Source organism: Geotrypetes seraphini, chromosome 5 (genome assembly GCF_902459505.1).
Source record: "Geotrypetes seraphini chromosome 5, aGeoSer1.1, whole genome shotgun sequence".
Taxonomy (NCBI): domain Eukaryota; kingdom Metazoa; phylum Chordata; class Amphibia; order Gymnophiona; family Dermophiidae; genus Geotrypetes; species Geotrypetes seraphini.
In genome coordinates this window covers 34,646,780-34,666,306 of record NC_047088.1, presented here as the reverse complement: position 1 = coordinate 34,666,306, position 19,527 = coordinate 34,646,780, and the positions used below count along the sequence as shown (strand labels likewise).

General features: G+C 43.1%; 1 protein-coding gene across 4 annotated transcripts in view; it reads left to right on the top strand.

Annotated features, from left to right (window-relative positions):
* Window positions 1-19,527, top strand: part of FMR1NB (FMR1 neighbor) — a 121,211-nt gene that overhangs the window by 98,148 nt on the left and 3,536 nt on the right. For 3 of the 4 annotated variants that reach the window (XM_033944369.1, XM_033944367.1, XM_033944365.1), the window contains 2 exons: window positions 7,495-7,637; window positions 16,670-16,729. In XM_033944369.1, coding sequence (XP_033800260.1) covers window positions 7,495-7,637; window positions 16,670-16,729 — 203 coding nt within the window. The remainder of the gene's footprint in view (window positions 1-7,494; window positions 7,638-16,669; window positions 16,730-19,527) is intronic. The other variant, XM_033944366.1, reaches the window with a different exon arrangement.

Genomic DNA, 19,527 nt, shown 5'->3' with positions numbered 1-19,527 from the left:
TGTAAAAGGATGACACTGGATGTTGGAAAGGGGAAACAGAGACAAAGGGAGCCATGTTGGATGAGGGGGAAGGGATACTAGGATTGACAAATAAATTGGTGATGGATGAGGGAAGAAATATATAGAGAAAGATGGGGTGATTCTTGATGGAGGGCAAGACAGAGACAGCAGCATGCTGGATGGGATAGCAGAGAGAGAGAGAGAGAGAGAAGATGGAATGATGCTGGATGGGGAGAAAAAGGTGGAAATAGGGAAGGTAAAAGGGGAAATGGGAGCCTGAATATGGGTAAGTAAAAGGAAGAGGCAGGGGTTACTGCTAGACAGGGGGAGCAGGGAAGGGGTACTACTGGAGAGGGGGGAGGTAAAATGAAGGGAGAAGGGGTACTGCTGGACATGGGACAGAAAGAAAAAAATGCCTCAGCCCCCCATTGTGCTAAAAGTCTACACATCTATTCTAGCACCCGTTAATGTAACGGGCTTAAAGACTAGTGCATCAATAAACTTACTTATCCTATTCAGTCTACTAGACCAGAGCTTAACCACGAAAGACCAGGTAGATTCCTTAATCAGAAAGGGTTTTTTCACTCTCTGGAAGCTTCTTTCCATTAGAGCATATTTTGATATGTCAGCATTTAGAATCCTGGTACAATCCCTCGTACTGAGTCAACTTGATTACTGTAATATCGCCTATTTAGCAATTTCCCAAAAGAATATGCGACGATTACAACTAGTGCAAAATGCAGCGGTCAAATTGATTTTCGGGCTGAAGAAGTTTGATCATGTGACACCTTACTATCGACAGCTGCATGGGCTACCGATGGAGGCATGTGTGAAGTTAAATTCGCCTGTTTCTGCTTTAAGGTACTATTCGGTCTAACCCCTAAATATAAAACTGACCTTTTCTCTTTCTCAGCCAACAGACATAAGAGAAGCTCATATTTGAACTATGTTTCCCCTCCAGTTAGAGGATGTAAACTCATAAGTCACCATCAACACCTTTTCTCACATCAGGCAGCATTATGGGGTAAAGATCTAGAACAATTGCTTATGCCTAATACTTATGGGGAATTTAGGAAACGCCTAAAAACATATCTGTTCCTGAAGTTTCTAGGCAGCTGACCCATATAATTCTTTCTCCACAATAACTGATCCCTAGAGCTGTTAATCACTAGCTTTTACCTCTGTTAAGTTCAATCAATTTGTACCATCTTTTAATCTTTGTAAACCGCATAGAACTTCACAGTCCTGCAGTATATAAACTGTTATTATTTATTATTATTTATGTTTTGATACGTTTTTATTTAATTTGAATTTTTATAATTTTATATGTTGTTCTTATGCCTGTAGGTGAAATGTGACCCCATAGGATCAATGAGTACAAAGTATGCATGATCCTTGCACCTGTTTTTATATATGGATAGAAATTGCAGAAATATATTGATTGATTGATTTTCAAATTAAATCACCAAGAATAACTTGTACAGAAAGCAATATTGGCTATTTTATATACAGTACATCAAAGAATACATAAAAAGGCAAAAGAATAAATCTTAGCTAATTATGCTCAAGTCCTCAATTCTAAGATCCAAGATAAGAGAAACTAAGAAAAAATGAACTAAACGTCCACTCTAATAATAATAATGGCTATAACGCTGAGTACAGGAGTTAAATTCCTTAATCAATAGGGCTTAAGATTTTACTAACTCCAGGCGGGACAGTGCTAAAAAAGAAGTCAATTCCTGTACCGTTTACAGCTAAATGGTTAACAGAATATACATCCATCATCTTAAAACATAATAAAATAAACATACAAACAAGCCTTAACATTCATAGCTAAAAAATACTAAAATGAGTTTGCATAGAAACAGAGCTTAAGAGCAAAATAATAAAAATTAATTGCATATCGTAGACACAGATTAATAACATAACTGTAGATCACAAACAGTTCATCAGATTTGCCCCCCCCCTCCAAAAAAAAAAGGTATGTCTAAAAGAAAGCATCAACAAATAACCGTGCTTTAAGTAATTTTCTAAACATACCGCTCTCCCAACAGTTCCGTATCTGTCCTACCAGAAAGTTCCAAATCTTAACTCCTGCACAGCAAAAGGTCTTTTGGCTAGTATCAGCTAACCTTGGATTCACAGTCGTCTTCAGCAAGGCCAAATTCTCAGAATGCAAAGATCTTTTTGGAATATAACTAGATATGTTATTTTTAATCAATTCTGGAATATTTCCGTACAAAAATTGATGACAGATCATTAAAACTTTGTACTGTATTCTGAAGACAACCGGTAGCCAATGCAATTTTGGGAGATGAGGCGAAATATGATCATATTTAGACAAACCTATTATCATATAGTATACCTCTCTACAAACTTTTTCTCTCTTAGCATATATGTTGTCCTGGGAGCATATCTTTATACAACTAAAAGTCCATGGTCTAAGGTGGGAAATAAGGGAAAAATTTATCAAAGTGCACTAAGCACATTAGCTTGCTAACCACTAAAGGCATCTTTAGTTACTACTACTTATCATTTCTATAGCACTGCTAGGCATATGCAGCTCTGTACGTTAAATATTCAAGAGACAGTCCCTGCTCAGTAGAGCTTACAATCTAATCAAGCAGACAAACAGGACAAGTTACTGAGTTTCTCAGAGAGGGAATGATAAAACAGGCATGGGTGCTGTACAAGTGAGTGGGAGTTAGGAGTTAAAAGCAATCTAGAAAAAGCAGGATTTTAGCCTAGATTTGAATATGACCAGAGAAGGAGCTTGATGTACGGGCTCGGGCAGACTGTTCCAGGAGTAAGGTGCAGCAAGAGAGAAGGGACATAGCCTGGAATTGGCAGCAGAGGATAAGGGTACAGATAGGAGAGACTTACCCGATAAACAGAGTTTCCGAGGAGGAGTAGAGGGAGAGATAAGAGAGGAGAGCTATGAGGAGCTGCAGAGTGAATGCACTTTGTAAGTCAATAAGAGGAGTTTGAACTATGTGCTGTGACCGGGTGCTGCCAAGCTGGGCTCAGCAAGTGGCCTAACCCAGTGCACACAAACCTCGGCCGAGCAGTTTGCAAGATTGTTTTAGTAGCTTGGTAAGGCTCAAAATAAAAGAGTTCAAAACTTTGGGTGCAATTTTCTTGGGTACTGTTTATTGTTTCACCAGCATAAACAAGGGTCAAATAAATTCTCAGGTTTGTATCACCTTGTGCTTAAGTCCAGCATTCACAAACAAAACAAACCAATTGCAGTTTAAGCCAAAAATATGCCAAAACATAAAAGCCTTATTTCAACAAAATGAAAGTTTTTCTTCTGCCAGGCAAAACTCCCTTGGGGTTAGGCTTAATGCCCCAAGGGTGGGATCCTCTCCAATAATTTTCCCTCAGTGGATCAGCTTGGAAAGATCCCCTCCCCAGATCCCAACAAAATGGCTGCCTGTGGCTTATATTTAAAGTTCAAAACAAAACTTCAACATTTTCAATAAACTTGAGCAGACTTTACTTTTCCCTCCAGTTCCCTTATTAGCAATGGCTCTCAGCCTATGGCCATACCTTCAGAACTGAGCAAATTAGAACATTCTATTTCCATATCTTAGGTAATGTCATTATCCACCATTTCACTATCCTGCACAAACCCAGAATCAACCTTATCATTAGCTTCATCAAAACCTGAGTTTGTTGCCATGAGGTGGACAGTTGCTGTCTGGTTCTCTGTGGCTGTGGTCTGCTGCTTTCTTTTTGCTGTGTGGCTCTAGCTTGCTGAGTCCAGAGCAGGTGTTCACTCTGAGGCTGGCCCTCGAACTGTCTCTGTGTGAAAACTAAACCCTTTTCTTTCATAGCAGGGAGCTGATTAGTCCTCCCTGCAGATGTGTTAGGGTAGCCTGCCCTCAGAAAACTTCTCACCTGGCCTAAACCAGTTTGAGCTTGTTTGGGTGTGGCTAGTATTCCATTCTTGCTCTTTCCTTTCCCTGGCCCTTTGGCTGCTGGGACATATAGTCTTCCTGGCTGTTTCCATACAACTGGTCTGGAGAAAGCTAAACCAGTGCTGGATGCCCCAGGCATGGCCTGAGGAGGTTTAACTATGAGAAGGCTTGGCTTTTGAATATTCCAAGGTGCTGCTTTGGGAGTTATACTAGCAGGATTAGGTATACTTTTAATGTTTTTATCTTTACCTTCCTCTTTTGGCAAGGCTTCCTCACTAGGAACAGGGGCAGCCCTGTTACAGTGCGGAGATGGATAGGTAGCCAGTAAAGCGACTTGAGGAGAGGGGTGATGTGAACACAGCGACTCTGTCAGAATATACAGTAAGTTGTGCAGCAGAAGTTTGAATGGATTGAAGGGGAGAAAGATGGTTAAGTGGAAGACCTTTGAGAAGCAGGTTCCAGTTGTCTAGGTGAGAGGTGATAAGGGTGTGGATAAGGGTTTAGGTAGTGTGCTCAGAGAGGAAAGGTCAGATTTTGGTGATATGAGAACATAAGATTTGCCACTGCTGGGTCAGACCAGTGGTCCACCATGCCCAGCAGTTCACTCCCGCGGCGGCCCTTAGGTCAAAGACGAGTACCCTATTTGAGTCTAGCCTTGCCTGTGTATGTTCTGGTCCAGCAGGAATTTTTATAACCTTTTCTTGAATCCATGTAGGGTGCTTGCCCCTATAACAGCCTCTGGAAGAGCGATCCAAATTTCTATCACTCTCTGGATGAAGAAGAACTTCCTTACGTTTGTACGGTATCCCCTTTTAACTTTAGGGAGTGCCCTCTCATTCTCTCCACCTTGGAGAGGGTGAACAATCTCTCTGTCTCTACTAAGGCAATTCCCTTCAATATCTTGAATGTTTCGATCATGTACCCTCTCAGTCTCATCTTTTCAAGGGAGAAGAGGCCGTTTCGCTAAGATCTCATTGTATGGCAACTCATACAGTCCCTTAACCATTTTTGTCATTCTTCTCTGGACCCTTTAGAGTAGTACTATATCCTTTCCATGTACGGCAACCAGTGTTGGATGCAGTACTCCAGGTGGGGACGCACCATGACCCAGTACCGCGGCATGATAACCTTCTCCGATCTGTTTGTGATCCCCTTTTTAATCATTCCTAGCATTCTGTTCACCCTTTTTGCCGCTGCCACAGTTTTAACGGTTAGCATGTGCTAATATGATTGCGTGCTCTTTGATGAATTCCCCCTAAATCACTTAGAAATTCAAACTAGTTATAGTTATAATTTTTAGGCCGTTCTATCATTCTTTCCTAGCTACACTAAAGCTCATAGATCCCTTATATATTTGAGCTACCACAAGATGGCAGCATAGGAACAGATTTTATTTTCATTATGTTTAGAGTTTTGTTTTTCTGTATTTACTGTATTGGCAACATTTAAAATGATTGCTATTTGGAGTTTGTTTGCTACATATTTTATTGAATTCCATCTTGTAGCAATGGCCAAAATTACTACCAGAGTATGGAAAGGTAAGGTCAAGCAGATTCATGTCTTCTTATTGCGAACCACATTGAATCCTAGTTGAAACTTGCGGTATAGAAGAAAGGTGGTACCATTCCAGAGTACAGTACTCCCCCAATATTTGCGAGGGTTCCGTTCCAGGAACCCCCGCGAATGTTGAAAAACTGCGAATACATTTTTTAGCGGGGGAGACAGGAGAGGGCAGCCAGAGCGCCGGCGAGCGAAGGAAATCACTCGCTATATGCTCCGACCGCCTCTTCCTGCACTTTGTTTTTGTATACCGTAATACCACAAGCAGTTCAGAGCAGTTTAAAGAGAAAGAGACTGTTTACAGACAGTGATGTTACAAAAAAGACTTTCAAATTGCGCTAGCATGTCAAGATTAGTCAAAATTTAGCATTTCAAAGATATAACAAGACAGGAAAGGAGAGAAATTTATCAAAGAGAGAGGTTTTAATTGACTCCCTGATAGCCCAGTGTCACTTGACATAGCCGGTTACCAGTAATAATTAGCTGCTAGCTGACTAAGTTCAGCAGCCAGACAGAGCTGCATAAAAGGGCAGGTCTATCTTTGCTATGCCTTAGCTGGCCAGCCAAGAAAAAAGCATTTGTTTCCTACAAACACTCAAGAAGAGGAGCAGTAAAAGAAGACTATCTGGCCAAGTCCAAAGCTGTCAAAACGGCAGTCAGAGAGGCCAAGCTTCGGATAGAAGAGAATCTAGCAAAGGACATTAAGAAAGGGGATAAATCCTTCTTCAGGTACATCAGTGATAGGAAAAGAAACACAAATGGGATAGTACGCCTTAGGAAAGCAGACGGGACTTATGCAGAATCAGATTCCGATAAAGCCGAACTACTAAACAAATACTTCTGCTCAGTCTTTACCTGCGAGGCGCCAGGGTCCGGTCCACAGTTGCAAGCAAGGCATAGCTCAGATGACCCGTTCTGGAATTTCGAGTTTACACCCAGCAGCGTCTACTGCGAACTATCAAGACTCAAAGTGAACAAAGCCATGGACTGGGCTTTGAGCATTTGCGCATGCTCAAAGCCTTCTGGTCTCCAAAATCTCGGAGAGAGCGAGACCAGAAGGCTTTGAGCATGCGCAAATGCTCAAAGCCCAGTCCAGCCCGGCACAGGGAAGAGGGAGGATCTCCCTCGTACCGCCCAGCCCAGCCCAACAAGGGAGGATCTTCGGGCACTGGCACTGGCACGTCCTGTGCATTGGTGCTGGTGCTGGTGCCCAATTGGGTAAGCGACCGATGTCTTTGCGGTGCTGGCGGGGATGTAGGATCGCGGGGGAGGGGGGATGACGCGAGCGGGGTGGAGGATGCCGGTTCGCAGGGGGAATGCCAGATCGCACTGAAAAAAAAAATTTGTATAACGCGCTCACACATATAACGTGCATGGTTATACTCGGTTTGTAAAATCGTGTATAACGCGCGCATTATATGCGTGAAAATACGGTAAGTGATTTGCCCAGGGTAACAAGGAACAGCACCGGGATTTGAGCCCACAACTTTAGGGTGCTGAGGATGTAGCTCTAACCATTGTACAGAGGTTTCATTTGAAAAGCCCCACAGATGCTTTTGGCTAATAGAGCTGCACCTTCTTCAAAGTAGATATAAACATATCTAGTAAGACGCCAGACTCAGTCCTGCAACTGAGGCATTTTCAAGGAGAAATCCTACACAGGATTCCCTCTGGAAATGAGATTTCACATTCCATGAAGTTTAAAAACCACCTTTTTATTTGACATAATTTAGTATTCCACCTCTATTTCCATAAGCATGTAACTATAAATCCTTCCCTTTCCCAGAAAAAGAATGCAATGATTCACTTCTGTTGACCACCTGAGATCAAATTCATTTGCATTTTTACATGTCTCTATGGATGCTATATGAAGTCTGTTTTCTCTGAAAACAAAAAAATGACTCTGGTCCTCATTCTCGCTAAAGCATGTACATCCAAGTGAAACTTGACAACTGAGTACTATAATGGTTCCCCTTGAGGGCAATTCTAATGATTTCACTTTACTATCTTATAGCAAATGGACAAATCCTTTGCAAGAAGAAAATAAAGAAGTAAGCACACTTAAAAGAAAACAAGCAGAAAAGACAGAAAACATTGGTGGTTTCATACTGGATTTACTTAAAGAAGATGCTGAATATCGCAAGAAAAAGAAAGAAGGTATACATGTATCTGAAAGTTGCGATATCTAATTGTTCAGATTTAACATGTAATAATGTTGCACATTTGTTGATGTTAGACCACACGGCTTTTGAAGCATAAGCCAGTGCAAGGTCACTGATGTCCTTCCTTGGTTTTAATATCCTTTTCTAAAAATCAGAAGTCATGCATACAGCCAGTCTAGCTGCTCAAGGGAGTGATATGCTCTTCAACGAGGATAGGAATGGGCAACTTGAAATTTTTAAGTTTATTTATTAGAAAAAAGGATGGCTAGCAAGACTAAGAAAGTTATAATACCTCTGTATCGCTCAATGGTATGACCTCACCTTGAGTATTGCATTCAGTTCTGTTCTCCGTATCTCAAAAAAGATATAGGGCCTGTTTTAGAAAGCCACACTAGCATCTGCCGAAGCCCTTTAAATCTCTATGGGCTTTGAGGTCGTTACTGCAGCGGCCCGCACTAAACGGTTTCATAAAAGAGGCGTATAGTGGCACTAGAAAAAGTTCAAAGAAGAACGATCTAAACAACAAAGAAACCCCTGGTTTAATTCTTCACTTTTATTATTGAAACGCCAATTGCGCTCTGCAAAACGCAAATGGCGTAAACTCCCTTCTCAAACTAACCTGGATAATTATAAGAACCAATCCAATTATTATCGTCAATCAATCAATACTGCAAAGAAACAATATTACTCAAAAAAAATTTCTTTAACAAAAAACTCATCCACTCTTTTTAAAATTCTTAAAAAATTAACAATATTTAAACGCAAACCTGGTATTCCTGAAAATAATACCCCGTCTGCCCAAAGTCTGGCTGATTACTTCCAAACCAAAGTAATATTAATAAGATCTAACATTATTAATAAAATTACTTCCCCACAACGCTTCGTAAACTCAGAAGAGACTGGATTTTCAAATCTAAATTCTACATGTTCTAATTTCTCTCTCCCCTCTTTAAAAGATATAGAACACGTCCTCCAATCCATTAATATCAAAGGTTCTAATATTGATTCTCTTCCCCCTTTCTTCTATAAATGCTTCTTTTCTATACTGGGACCTTACATTCTTCAAATAATTCATAAATGCTTCACCACTGCAAGCCTTCCGTCAGATTGGAAGCACTCGATCCTTCACCCGCAGATAAAAGATTCAAAAAACTCTCTCATAGAAACTTCAAATTATCGTCCAATAGCTAATCTCCCGTTCTTAGCCAAACTAACAGAAAAACTTGTATTTCAGCAATTATCAGTTTTCATTGATAAAACACAGGTACTGCATCCTAATCAAGTAGGATTCCGTAAAAATCATTCTACAGAACACTCTTTAATAGGTCTCACAACAACTATACAGTACAACCTTGACCAACATAAGTGTGTATTATTAATTTCTTTGGATCTTGCGGTTGCTTTCGATACCATGGACCACCTCTTGTTATTACAAAGACTTGCTTCCATTGGATTAACTGACCAAGCTCTGGAATGGTTTAGATCTTATTTCACTGACAGATCTTCCTCCGTCCATTTTAATAATTCCATTTCAAAACCATTTTCTTCTAACTTCGGTGTTCCTCAAGGCTCTATTTTATCTCCGTTACTGTTTAATATCTATCTGGCACCCCTTCTAACTCTCTGCCAATCAATCGGATTTACAGCTTATGCCTACGCCGATGACTTACAACTATTACACAACATAGACCCTGCAAGTCCAAATGACATTTTTTCTATAAATCAAAAATTATCCATTATTCATGACTGGTTAAATACAAATATGCTCTCCCTAAGCATTTCTAAAACTAACATCATGTTATTCTCATGGAAAGAAGGGTTACAATTAACTGCTCCTATCTCAATCGATAACACTCCACTTAAACCAACCACTACTATAAAAATCTTAGGTGTGATAATTGACCATAAACTCACATTTCGCTCACAAATTAGTGCTCTAGTCAGAAACTGTTTTTATAAATTAAGGATGATTAGATCTTTGGCCCCCCTTCTCGATGCCAAATCCCTTACTACACTAATTCATTCCCTTGTGATAGCCAAACTGGACTATTGTAATTCTCTACTGAAAGGGATAAACCTAAAGGACATAAAACGTTTACAATTGATTCAAAATACAGCTATCAAACTTCTATCAGGTTCAAAGAAATATGATCATGTCACTCCTCTTTTACAAAAAGCCCACTGGTTACCCAGCATATACAGAATAACATTTAAAATAGCACTTCTAACTTTCAAAACAATACAAACACATGCCCCAGCATTTATTGACAGACTTCTTATTCCATACGATCCTCCGAGAGCTCTAAGATCCACCTCTCAGCATACTCTTAATATTCCATCCTTAAGAATAATAGGTACTCGACGCAATACAATCTTTTCAGTAACTGCCCCATGATTTGGAATTCCCTACCTATATATTTACGATCTGAAAAGAATCTACAGAAATTTAAAAATAGTTTAAAATGCTTCTTATTTAAAGATGCCTACAATTGACTATACAATTGACTATTCGTTTCAAGTCCAGCAACTCTTGATTTCCCCTCCCACTGTTCTTTCCTTTGCTGTATCTTTTCTTAATAAATATTGTAGTTCTCCCCCCCCTTTTTCCTGATGTATCCTTATAGATTAGCAAAACAAAAAACCCTAAGAAGTATGTTAAGATGTTAGTCTTTGTGTATTTTTACATAGTAACATAGTAGATGACGGCAGATAAAGACCCGAATGGTCCATCCAGTCTGCCCAACCTGATTCAATTTAAATTTTTTTTTTTTTTCTTCTTAGCTATTTCTGGGCGAGAATCCAAAGCTTTACCCGGTACTGTGCTTGGGTTCCAACTGCCGAAATCTCTGTTAAGACTTACTCCAGCCCATCTACACCCTCCCAGCCATTGAAGCCCTCCCCTGCCCATCCTCCTCCAAACGGCCATACACAGACACAGACCGTACAAGTCTGCCCAGTAACTGGCCTAGTTCAATCTTTAATATTATTTTCTGATTCTAAATCTTCTGTGTTCATCCCACGCTTCTTTGAACTCAGTCACAGTTTTACTCTCCACCACCTCTCTCGGGAGCGCATTCCAGGCATCCACTACCCTCTCCGTAAAGTAGAATTTCCTAACATTGCCCCTGAATCTACCACCCCTCAACCTCAAATTATGTCCTCTGGTTTTACCATTTTCCTTTCTCTGGAAAAGATTTAGTTCTACGTTAATACCCTTTAAGTATTTGAACGTCTGAATCATATCTCCCCTGTCTCTCCTTTCCTCTAGGGCACAGGTGTCAAAGTCGGTCCTCGAGGGCCAGAATCCAGTCGGGTTTTCAGGATTTCCCCAATGAATCTGCATGAGATCTATTTGCATGCACTGCTTTCAATGCATATTCATTGGGGAAATCCAGAAAACCCGACTGGATTCCGGCCCTCGAGGAGGGACTTTGACACCCCTGCTCTAGGGTATACATATTCAGGGCTTCCAGTCTCTCCTCATACGTCTTCTGGCGCAAGCCTCCTATCATTTTCGTCGCCCTTCTCTGGACCGCCTCAAGTCTTCTTACGTCTTTCGCCAGATACGGTCTCCAAAACTGAACACAATACTCCAAGTGGGGCCTCACCAATGACCTGTACAGGGGCATCAACACCTTCTTCCTTCTACTGACTACGCCTCTCTTTATACAGCCCAGAATCCTTCTGGCAGCAGCCACTGCCTTGTCACGCTGTTTTTTCGCCTTTAGATCTTCGGACACTATCACCCCAAGGTACCTCTCCCCGTCCGTGCATATCAGCTTCTCTCCTCCCAGCATATACGGTTCCTTCCTATTATTAATCCCCAAATGCATTACTCTGCATTTCTTTGCATTGAATTTTAGTTGCCAGGCATTAGACCATTCCTCTAACTTTTGCAGATCCTTTTTCATATTTTCCACTCCCTCTTCGGTGTCTACTCTGTTACAAATCTTGGTATCATCTGCAAAAAGGCACACTTTTCCTTCTAACCCTTCAGCAATGTCACTTACATTCATATTGAACAGGATTGGCCCCAGCACCGAACCCTGAGGGACTCCACTAGTCACCTTTCCTTCCTTCGAGCGACTTCCATTAACCACCACCCTCTGGCGTCTGTCCGACAGCCAGTTTCTGACCCAGTTCACCACTTTGGGTCCTAACTTCAGCCCTTCAAGTTTGTTCAACAGCCTCCTATGAGGAACTGTATCAAAGGCTTTGCTGAAATCCAAGTAAATTACATCTAGCATATGTCCTCGATCCAGCTCTCTGGTTACCCAATCAAAAAATTCAATCAGGTTCGTTTGGCACGATTTACCTTTTGTAAAGCCATGTTGCCTCGGATCCTGTAACCCATTAGATTCAAGGAAATACACTATCCTTTCTTTCAGCAACACTTCCATTATTTTTCCAACAACTGAAGTGAGGCTCACCGGCCTGTAGTTTCCTGCTTCATCCCTGTGACCACTTTTATGAATAGGGACCACATCCGCTCTCCTCCAATCCCCAGGAATCACTCCCGTCTCCAGAGATTTGTTGAACAAGTCTTTAATAGGACTCGCCAGAACCTCTTTGAGCTCCCTTAGTATCCTGGGATGGATCCCGTCTGGTCCCATCGCTTTGTCCACCTTCAGTTTTTCAAGTTGCTCATAAACACCCTCCTCTGTGAACGGCGCAGAATCTACTCCATTTTCTCGTGTAACTTTGAAAGACAATCTCGGTCCTTCTCCAGGATTTTCTTCTGTGAACACAGAACAGAAGTATTTGTTTAGCACATTTGCTTTCTCCTCATCACTCTCCACATATTTGTTCCCAGCATCTTTTAGCCTAGCAATTCCATTTTTTATCTTCCTCCTTTCACTAATATATCTGAAAAAATTTTTATCTCCCTTTTTTACATTTTTAGCCATTTGTTCTTCCGCCTGTGCCTTCGCCAAACGTATCTCTCTCTTGGCTTCTTTCAGTTTCACCCTGTAGTCCTTTCTACTCTCCTCTTCTTGGGTTTTTTTTATATTTCATGAACGCCAACTCTTTCGCCTTTATTTTCTCAGCCACTAGGTTGGAGAACCATATCGGCTTCCTTTTTCTCTTGTTTTTATTGATTTTCTTCACATAAAGGTCCGTAGCCATTTTTATCGCTCCTTTCAGCTTAGACCACTGTCTTTCCACTTCTCTTATGTCCTCTCATCCTAACAGCTCTTTCTTCAGGTACTTTCCCATTGCATTAAAGTCTGTACGTTTGAAATCTAGGACTTTAAGTATCGTGCGGCCACTCTCCACTTTAGCCGTTATATCAAACCAAACTGTTTGATGATCGCTACTACCCAGGTGAGCACCCACTCGAACATTAGAGATACTCTCTCCATTTGTGAGGACCAGATCCAATATCGCTTTTTCCCTTGTGGGTTCCGTCACCATTTGTCTGAGCAGAGCCTCTTGAAAGGCATCCACAATCTCCCTACTTCTTTCCGATTCCGCAGACGGAACATTCCAGTCCACATCCGGCAGGTTGAAATCTCCCAACAGCAGAACCTCCTCTTTCCTTCCAAACTTTTGGATATCCACAATCAGATCCTTATCAATTTGCTTCGATTGAGTCGGAGGTCTGTAGACTACACCCAAGTAGATAGAAGTTCCATCTTCTCTTTTCAGAGCAATCCATATCGCTTCTTCCTCTCCCCAGGTCCCTTGCATTTCGGTCGCTTGGATATTGATCTTTACATAGAGAGCTACTCCTCCACCTTTATGACCATCTCTGTCCTTCCTAAAAAGATTATATCCCGGTATGTTTGCATCCCATCCATGTGATTCACTGAACCATGTCTCTGTGATAGCAACAATATCTAGATCTGCCTCTAATATCTGGGCTTGCAGATCATGAACTTTGTTGCTTAGACTGCGAGCATTTGTGGTCATCGCTTTCCAGCTCTTTTTCAGTGATAATCTCCTTTTTCGTATGGATTTTTGTGTCGTTTCACTTTCCGTTGCAATACTAAGAAATGAGTTGCTGATATTGCTTATGTTGCAGCCTTTACTACTATCACATCTTTTCTTTTGCCGGGGGTGGTCTCTATAATTGTCCTTCGTACATACACCACCCCCACCTTCTAGTTTAAATGCCTAGAAAAATACAGTGGTGCCTCACACAACGAACTTAATTGGTTCCAGGAGCAAGTTTGTTATGTGAAACGTTCGTTATGTGAAACGCGTTTTCCCATAGGAATACATGTAAAAAAAAATAATTCGTTCTGCAGCATAAAATATGCTAAGATGACATAAAAAAAGATAAATTTTTGGTTATTATTTTTATTTAGATACATCTAAAAACATAATTGTTTTTTAAAACAACACACATTTTTTAAATTTAAAGACAGACTAAGTAGAGTCTAATTTTACAGTGAGAGAGGGCAGAGTCTCAGCGGCAAAAACTGGGACTTAACTGTTCATTTTTTTTTTTTCTACCGTGTTTCCCCGATGATAAGGCAGGGCCATCAAATAAGACAGCCCCCCCTTTTTAGAAAAAAATGTAAAATAAGGCACCCCCCCGCAAATAAGCCACCCACCGATACCTGCGCTTACCCGAATCGGGTGGTACGGTGGGTGACTCCGTGTGGTCCTTGGCACCCCCGACACGATCGGGGCAAGAGGGAGCTCAAGCCCTCTTGCCCCCCCGACTCCCCGACACGATCGGGGCAAGAGGGAGCCCAAGCCCTCTTGCCCCCCCGACTCCCCGACACGATCGGGGCAAGAGGGAGCCCAAGCCCTCTTGCCCCGCCGATTCCCCAACTCCCCGACAATATCGGGCCAGGAGGGAGCCCAAGTCCTCCTGGCCACGGCGACCCCCTAACCCCACCCTGCACTACATTACGGGCAGGAGGGATCCCAGGCCCTCCTGCCCTCGACGCAAACCCCCCCTCCCCCCAACGACCGCCCCCCCCAAGAACCTCCGACCGCCCCCCCAGCCGACCCGCGACCCCCCTGGCCGACCCCCACGACACCCCCAACCCCCTTCCCCGTACCTTTCTGTAGTTGGCCGGACAGACGGGAGCCAAACCCGCCTGTCCGGCAGGCAGCCAACGACGGAATGAGGCCGGATTGGCCCATCCGTCCCAAAGCTCCGCCTACTGGTGGGGCCTAAGGCGCCTGGGCCAATCAGAATAGGCCCGGGAGCCTTAGGTCCCTCCTGGGGGCAGGGCCTGAGGCACATGGTCGGGTTGGGCCCATGTGCCTCAGGCCCCGCCCCCAGGAGGGACCTAAGGCTCCCGGGCCTATTCTGATTGGCCCAGGCGCCTTAGGCCCCACCAGTAGGCGGAGCTTTGGGACGGATGGGCCAATCCGGCCTCATTCCGTCGTTGGCTGCCTGCCGGACAGGCGGGTTTGGCTCCCGTCTGTCCGGCCAACTACAGAAAGGTACGGGGAAGGGGGTTGGGGGTGTCGTGGGGGTCGGCCAGGGGGGTCGCGGGTCGGCTGGGGGGCGGTCGGAGGTTCTTGGGGGGGGGCGGTCGTTGGGGGGAGGGGGGGTTTGCGTCGAGGGCAGGATGGCCTGGGATCCCTCCTGCCCGTAATGTAGTGCAGGGTGGGGTTAGGGGGTCGCCGTGGCCAGGAGGACTTGGGCTCCCTCCTGGCCCGATCGTGTCGGGGAGTCGGGGGGGCAAGAGGGCTTGGGCTCCCTCTTGCCCCGATCGTGTCGGGGAGTCGGGGGGGCAAGAGGGCTTGAGCTCCCTCTTGCCCCGATCGTGTCGGGGAGTCGGGGGGGCAAGAGGGCTTGGGCTCCCTCTTGCCCCGATCGTGTCGGGGAGTCGGGGGGGCAAGAGGGCTTGAGCTCCCTCTTGCCCCGATCGTGTCGGGGGGGCAAGAGGGCTTGGGCTCCCTCTTGCCCCGATCGTGTCGGGGAGTCGGGGGGGCAAGAGGGCTTGAGCTCCCTCTTGCCCCGATCGTGTCGGGGAGTCGGGGGGGCAAGAGGGCTTGGGCTCCCTCTTGCCCCGATCGTGTCGGGGAGTCGGGGGGGCAAGAGGGCTTGGGCTCCCTCTTGCCCCGATCGTGTCGGGGAGTCGGGGGGGGGGGCAAGAGGGAGCCAGGCGGAGAGAGGGCAGTTAAGCGCAGTGCCTGCGCGGAAGGATGCAGCTCGGGCGACTTCGTTGTGTGAAACGAAGTTCGTTGTACGAATCAAGACATAAAGTTCGTTGTGCGCAGCGTTCGCTGTGCGAGGCGTCCGTTATGCGAGGCACCACTGTATTGTCTAAATTTCTCTGCAAGGTTTCTTTTTCCTGCTGTAGTAATATGTAGCCCATCAGTGCAATATAGCTTCTTGTCCTTCCATGTATTTCCCCATCCTCTATGTACCTGAAGCCTTCTTGATGACACCAGGCTCTGAGCCATCTATTAAAGTCCTCTGTGTTTTTCACTCTTTGCTCTCCTTTTCCATATGCAGGCAGTATTTCAGAAAAAGCTAAAGTCTTTACAAAAGGTTTCACGCCCTCACCAAGCTCCCGAAAAGCTTTCTGTGCTGCAAGTGTGGAGTTGTTGGCCAGGTCATTTGTTCCCAGATGGATAACAACATCAGTGTTAAAATCCTTAGTTTCTTCCTTAATTATAGTCAGTATTTGCCTGGAACTCCTGGTAGCTGAGGATCCTGGAAGACATTTCACTATTTTGGTCTCCTCGCCCTGTGTTCCAAGGTTAATGCCTCTGATGATGGAATCCCCCAACATTAATAGTTTTCTGTTTTTGGCTTTTTTATTAGTACTTAGGGTGCGCTTATTCTCTTAAGTTTCCTTCATTGGTTCCAGTCCCACCTCCCTTCTGTTTTCCTGAGTATCGCAGTGCACTAGTGGAGCAAAGGAATTCTGTAGAGGTAATATTAGTGAAGGTGGATGTTTCTGTGTTACATGTCGCAGTCTTCCTGAGCCTACTGTGACCCATTTATTCCTGGGCTGTTTTATTCTTTGAGGTAGAGGTGGTAAGTTGGTATGATTTTGTGGAGTGATGGAAGCTGCTTTAATTGTATTCAATTCCTGTTTAACTTTGCAGAGCTCCTCCTTAATACTGGCAAGTTGAAGACAGATGGGGCAAGCCTTAAGCCTCCAAATGGTATGTCTTGGAATTAAAGCACCACAGTGATTGCATAGAATAAAGGTCATATTGATTGGTTGTGAAGTGACTTGATTGGTTGTGAAGTGACCAGAAATATAGGCTCTATACCACCTAAAACACAGTATTTTAAACAAAAATGCAGGTTCTATCAGTGCTACCCGAAAACACAGGATTTATAACAGGATTTTCCCTACTTTAGTCACCCTGAGCCACAGGCACCAGAAATATAGGCTCTATACCACCTAAAACACAGTATTTTAAACAAAAATGCAGGAAGAGGAAATAAGATTTAACAGAGGAAAGAGAAGGATTTATTTTTTTGTGCTTTTTTATATTTTTTTAGTAAGAAACAGGGAGGAGAAGAGAAATTAAGCAGATATAATGCTGAAAACCAGTCAAAAGAGCAGAATATGAAATGCTGAGTAACTTAGCTTTTAGAAGTTCACAGGGCAGCCTTGTTTCAGCAATGTTTTAATTATTATTGTACAACGCTTAGTATTTTGATAGGCGTTTAATCAAATCACCAAATAAACTTGAAACTTGATGATAAAGGGGATGGAACGCCTCTCATATGAGGAAAGACTAAAAAGGTTAGGGCTCTTCAGTTTGGAAAAGAGACGGCTAAGGGGAATATGATTGAAGTCTACAAAATCCTGAGTGGTGTAGAATGGGTACAAATGGATCGATTTTTTACTGCATCAAGATTTACAGACTAGGGGACACTCGATGAGGTTACAGAGTAATACTTTTAAAAACAATAGGAGGAAATATTTTTTCACTCCTAAAATAGTTAAGTTCTGGAACGCGTTGCCAGAGAATGTGGTAAGAGCAGTTAATGTAGCTGGTTTAAAAAAGGTTTGGACAAATTCCTGGAGGAAAAGTCCACAGTTTGTTGTTGAGACAGATATTGGATGGTAGCATGGAATGCTGCTATTATTTGAGTTTTTGCCAGGTACTTGTGACTTGGTTTGGCCTCTGCAAAGAAGGGATACTGGGCTGGATGGACCATTGGTCTGACCTAGTAAGGCTATTCATTTGTTCTTATGTTTATTTCTTTAATTCGTTTTCCCCAAAGAGCTCAGAACAGGTTACAGGTTAAACAAACATAAAATACAGTTAACAGGTTACAGTATGACATAATTGCACAATATAATTTTGTATCATTTCCAGGAATGTTTACTTTATTCATTTTTTGTTTGACCATTTTTTTTTCACCTCCTGAGGGAGGTGGGGGAGAGGAAAACGCTGATGGAATTAAAAAATGCATGGGATAAACACAGAGGATTTCAAATGGTATAAATTAAACAGAGGAAAACAAATAGTATAAATTATAGGATGACATGGTGACAAAATTCATCACCATTCCCGTCCCCGCGGATAACCACGGGAAATAATCCCATGTCATTTTTTTAGTGTCTATTTTAGCCTCAGTCCTTCTACACCAGCATTCTTCAAAGCAAAGCTTGTGGGTCAGTGGCTGTGCCCATTCATACTCTGATTCTTATGTGAGCCAAGGATAATGAAGCCATTGTGACATCACTGATATGATTGGCTCTTAGGCACTGGTGGAATGAGGCATTATGACATCACAATATCTGCTCCGGATACCAGAGACTGTCATTCTGTAGTGTCTGTTTCAATCTCGGTCCTTCTACACCAGCATTCTTCAAAGCAAAGCTTGTGGGTCAGTGGTTGTGGCCATTCATACTCTGATTCTTCCCTCTCTCCTTAAAGAATGACATGAAGATGGTTTCCCGCAGTTATCTGCGGGGACGGGAACGGTGATGAATTTTGTCACTGTCATTCTCTTGTATAAATTAAAGAACTAAGGTTGGTAATGGACAGACTTGTACGATTTGTGTCCCATATTTTGTGATTCGGTGTAGGATGGGCTGGGGTGGGCATCAATAGGAACTCCACTAACTTGGAACATGAGGATGTTACTGGCCAGACTTTACGGTAGATAACCTGCAAACAACGGGTTGGTTGGATAGGCTGGAGTGAGCTTAGATGGCAACTTCAGCAGTTGGAACCTAGGACAATACCAGGTGGATTTTAATCTATGGCCCAGAAATATCAAAGAAGAGACAAGTTAATTTAATCATGAATTTTTAATAAGAATAGCTAATGGGCAGACTGGATGGACCGTTCAGGTCTTTATCTGCTGTCATTTACTTTGCTACTATGTTACCATCAGGGAAGCAAAGTCGTAGAGTGTGTATTCTTTTGAAAGAGGGAACACTATCCTCCAAATTCTGTAACCGCTGCAAAAAAATTGCACATGCAAATTTGGGCATGTGCCTAATTTACATGCACAATTAAATAATGAGCCAATTATGTATAAACATCTTGCCATGAGTTTAACCTCCCATCTGTTTATCCCAACACACTCTATACCAGTGGTCTCAAACTCGCGGCCCGCCAGGTACTATTTTGAGGCCCTCAGTATATTTATCATAATCACAAAAATAAAACAGTTATTTAATCATATGTCTCTTCAGCTATAAATTACAATATTATTAAGACTTAGGAGCCCTCCAAGTACCTACAAATCCAAAATGTGGCCCTGCAAAGGATTTGAGTTTGAGACTAGAGAATGACACGGGAAAAAAATTTGTCCCCGTCACCGTGACCCCTGTCCCTGTCACCGCCCCACCCCCATGACCACTGTCCACACCTCATCCCCATCCCTGTGACCTATCCCTGCCCTGTCCCCATGACTACTATCCCCGCAGCATCCATACAAGCCTCAGTACTTCAATATTTAGCTTATTCCTTCCTTATAAATCAAAGTT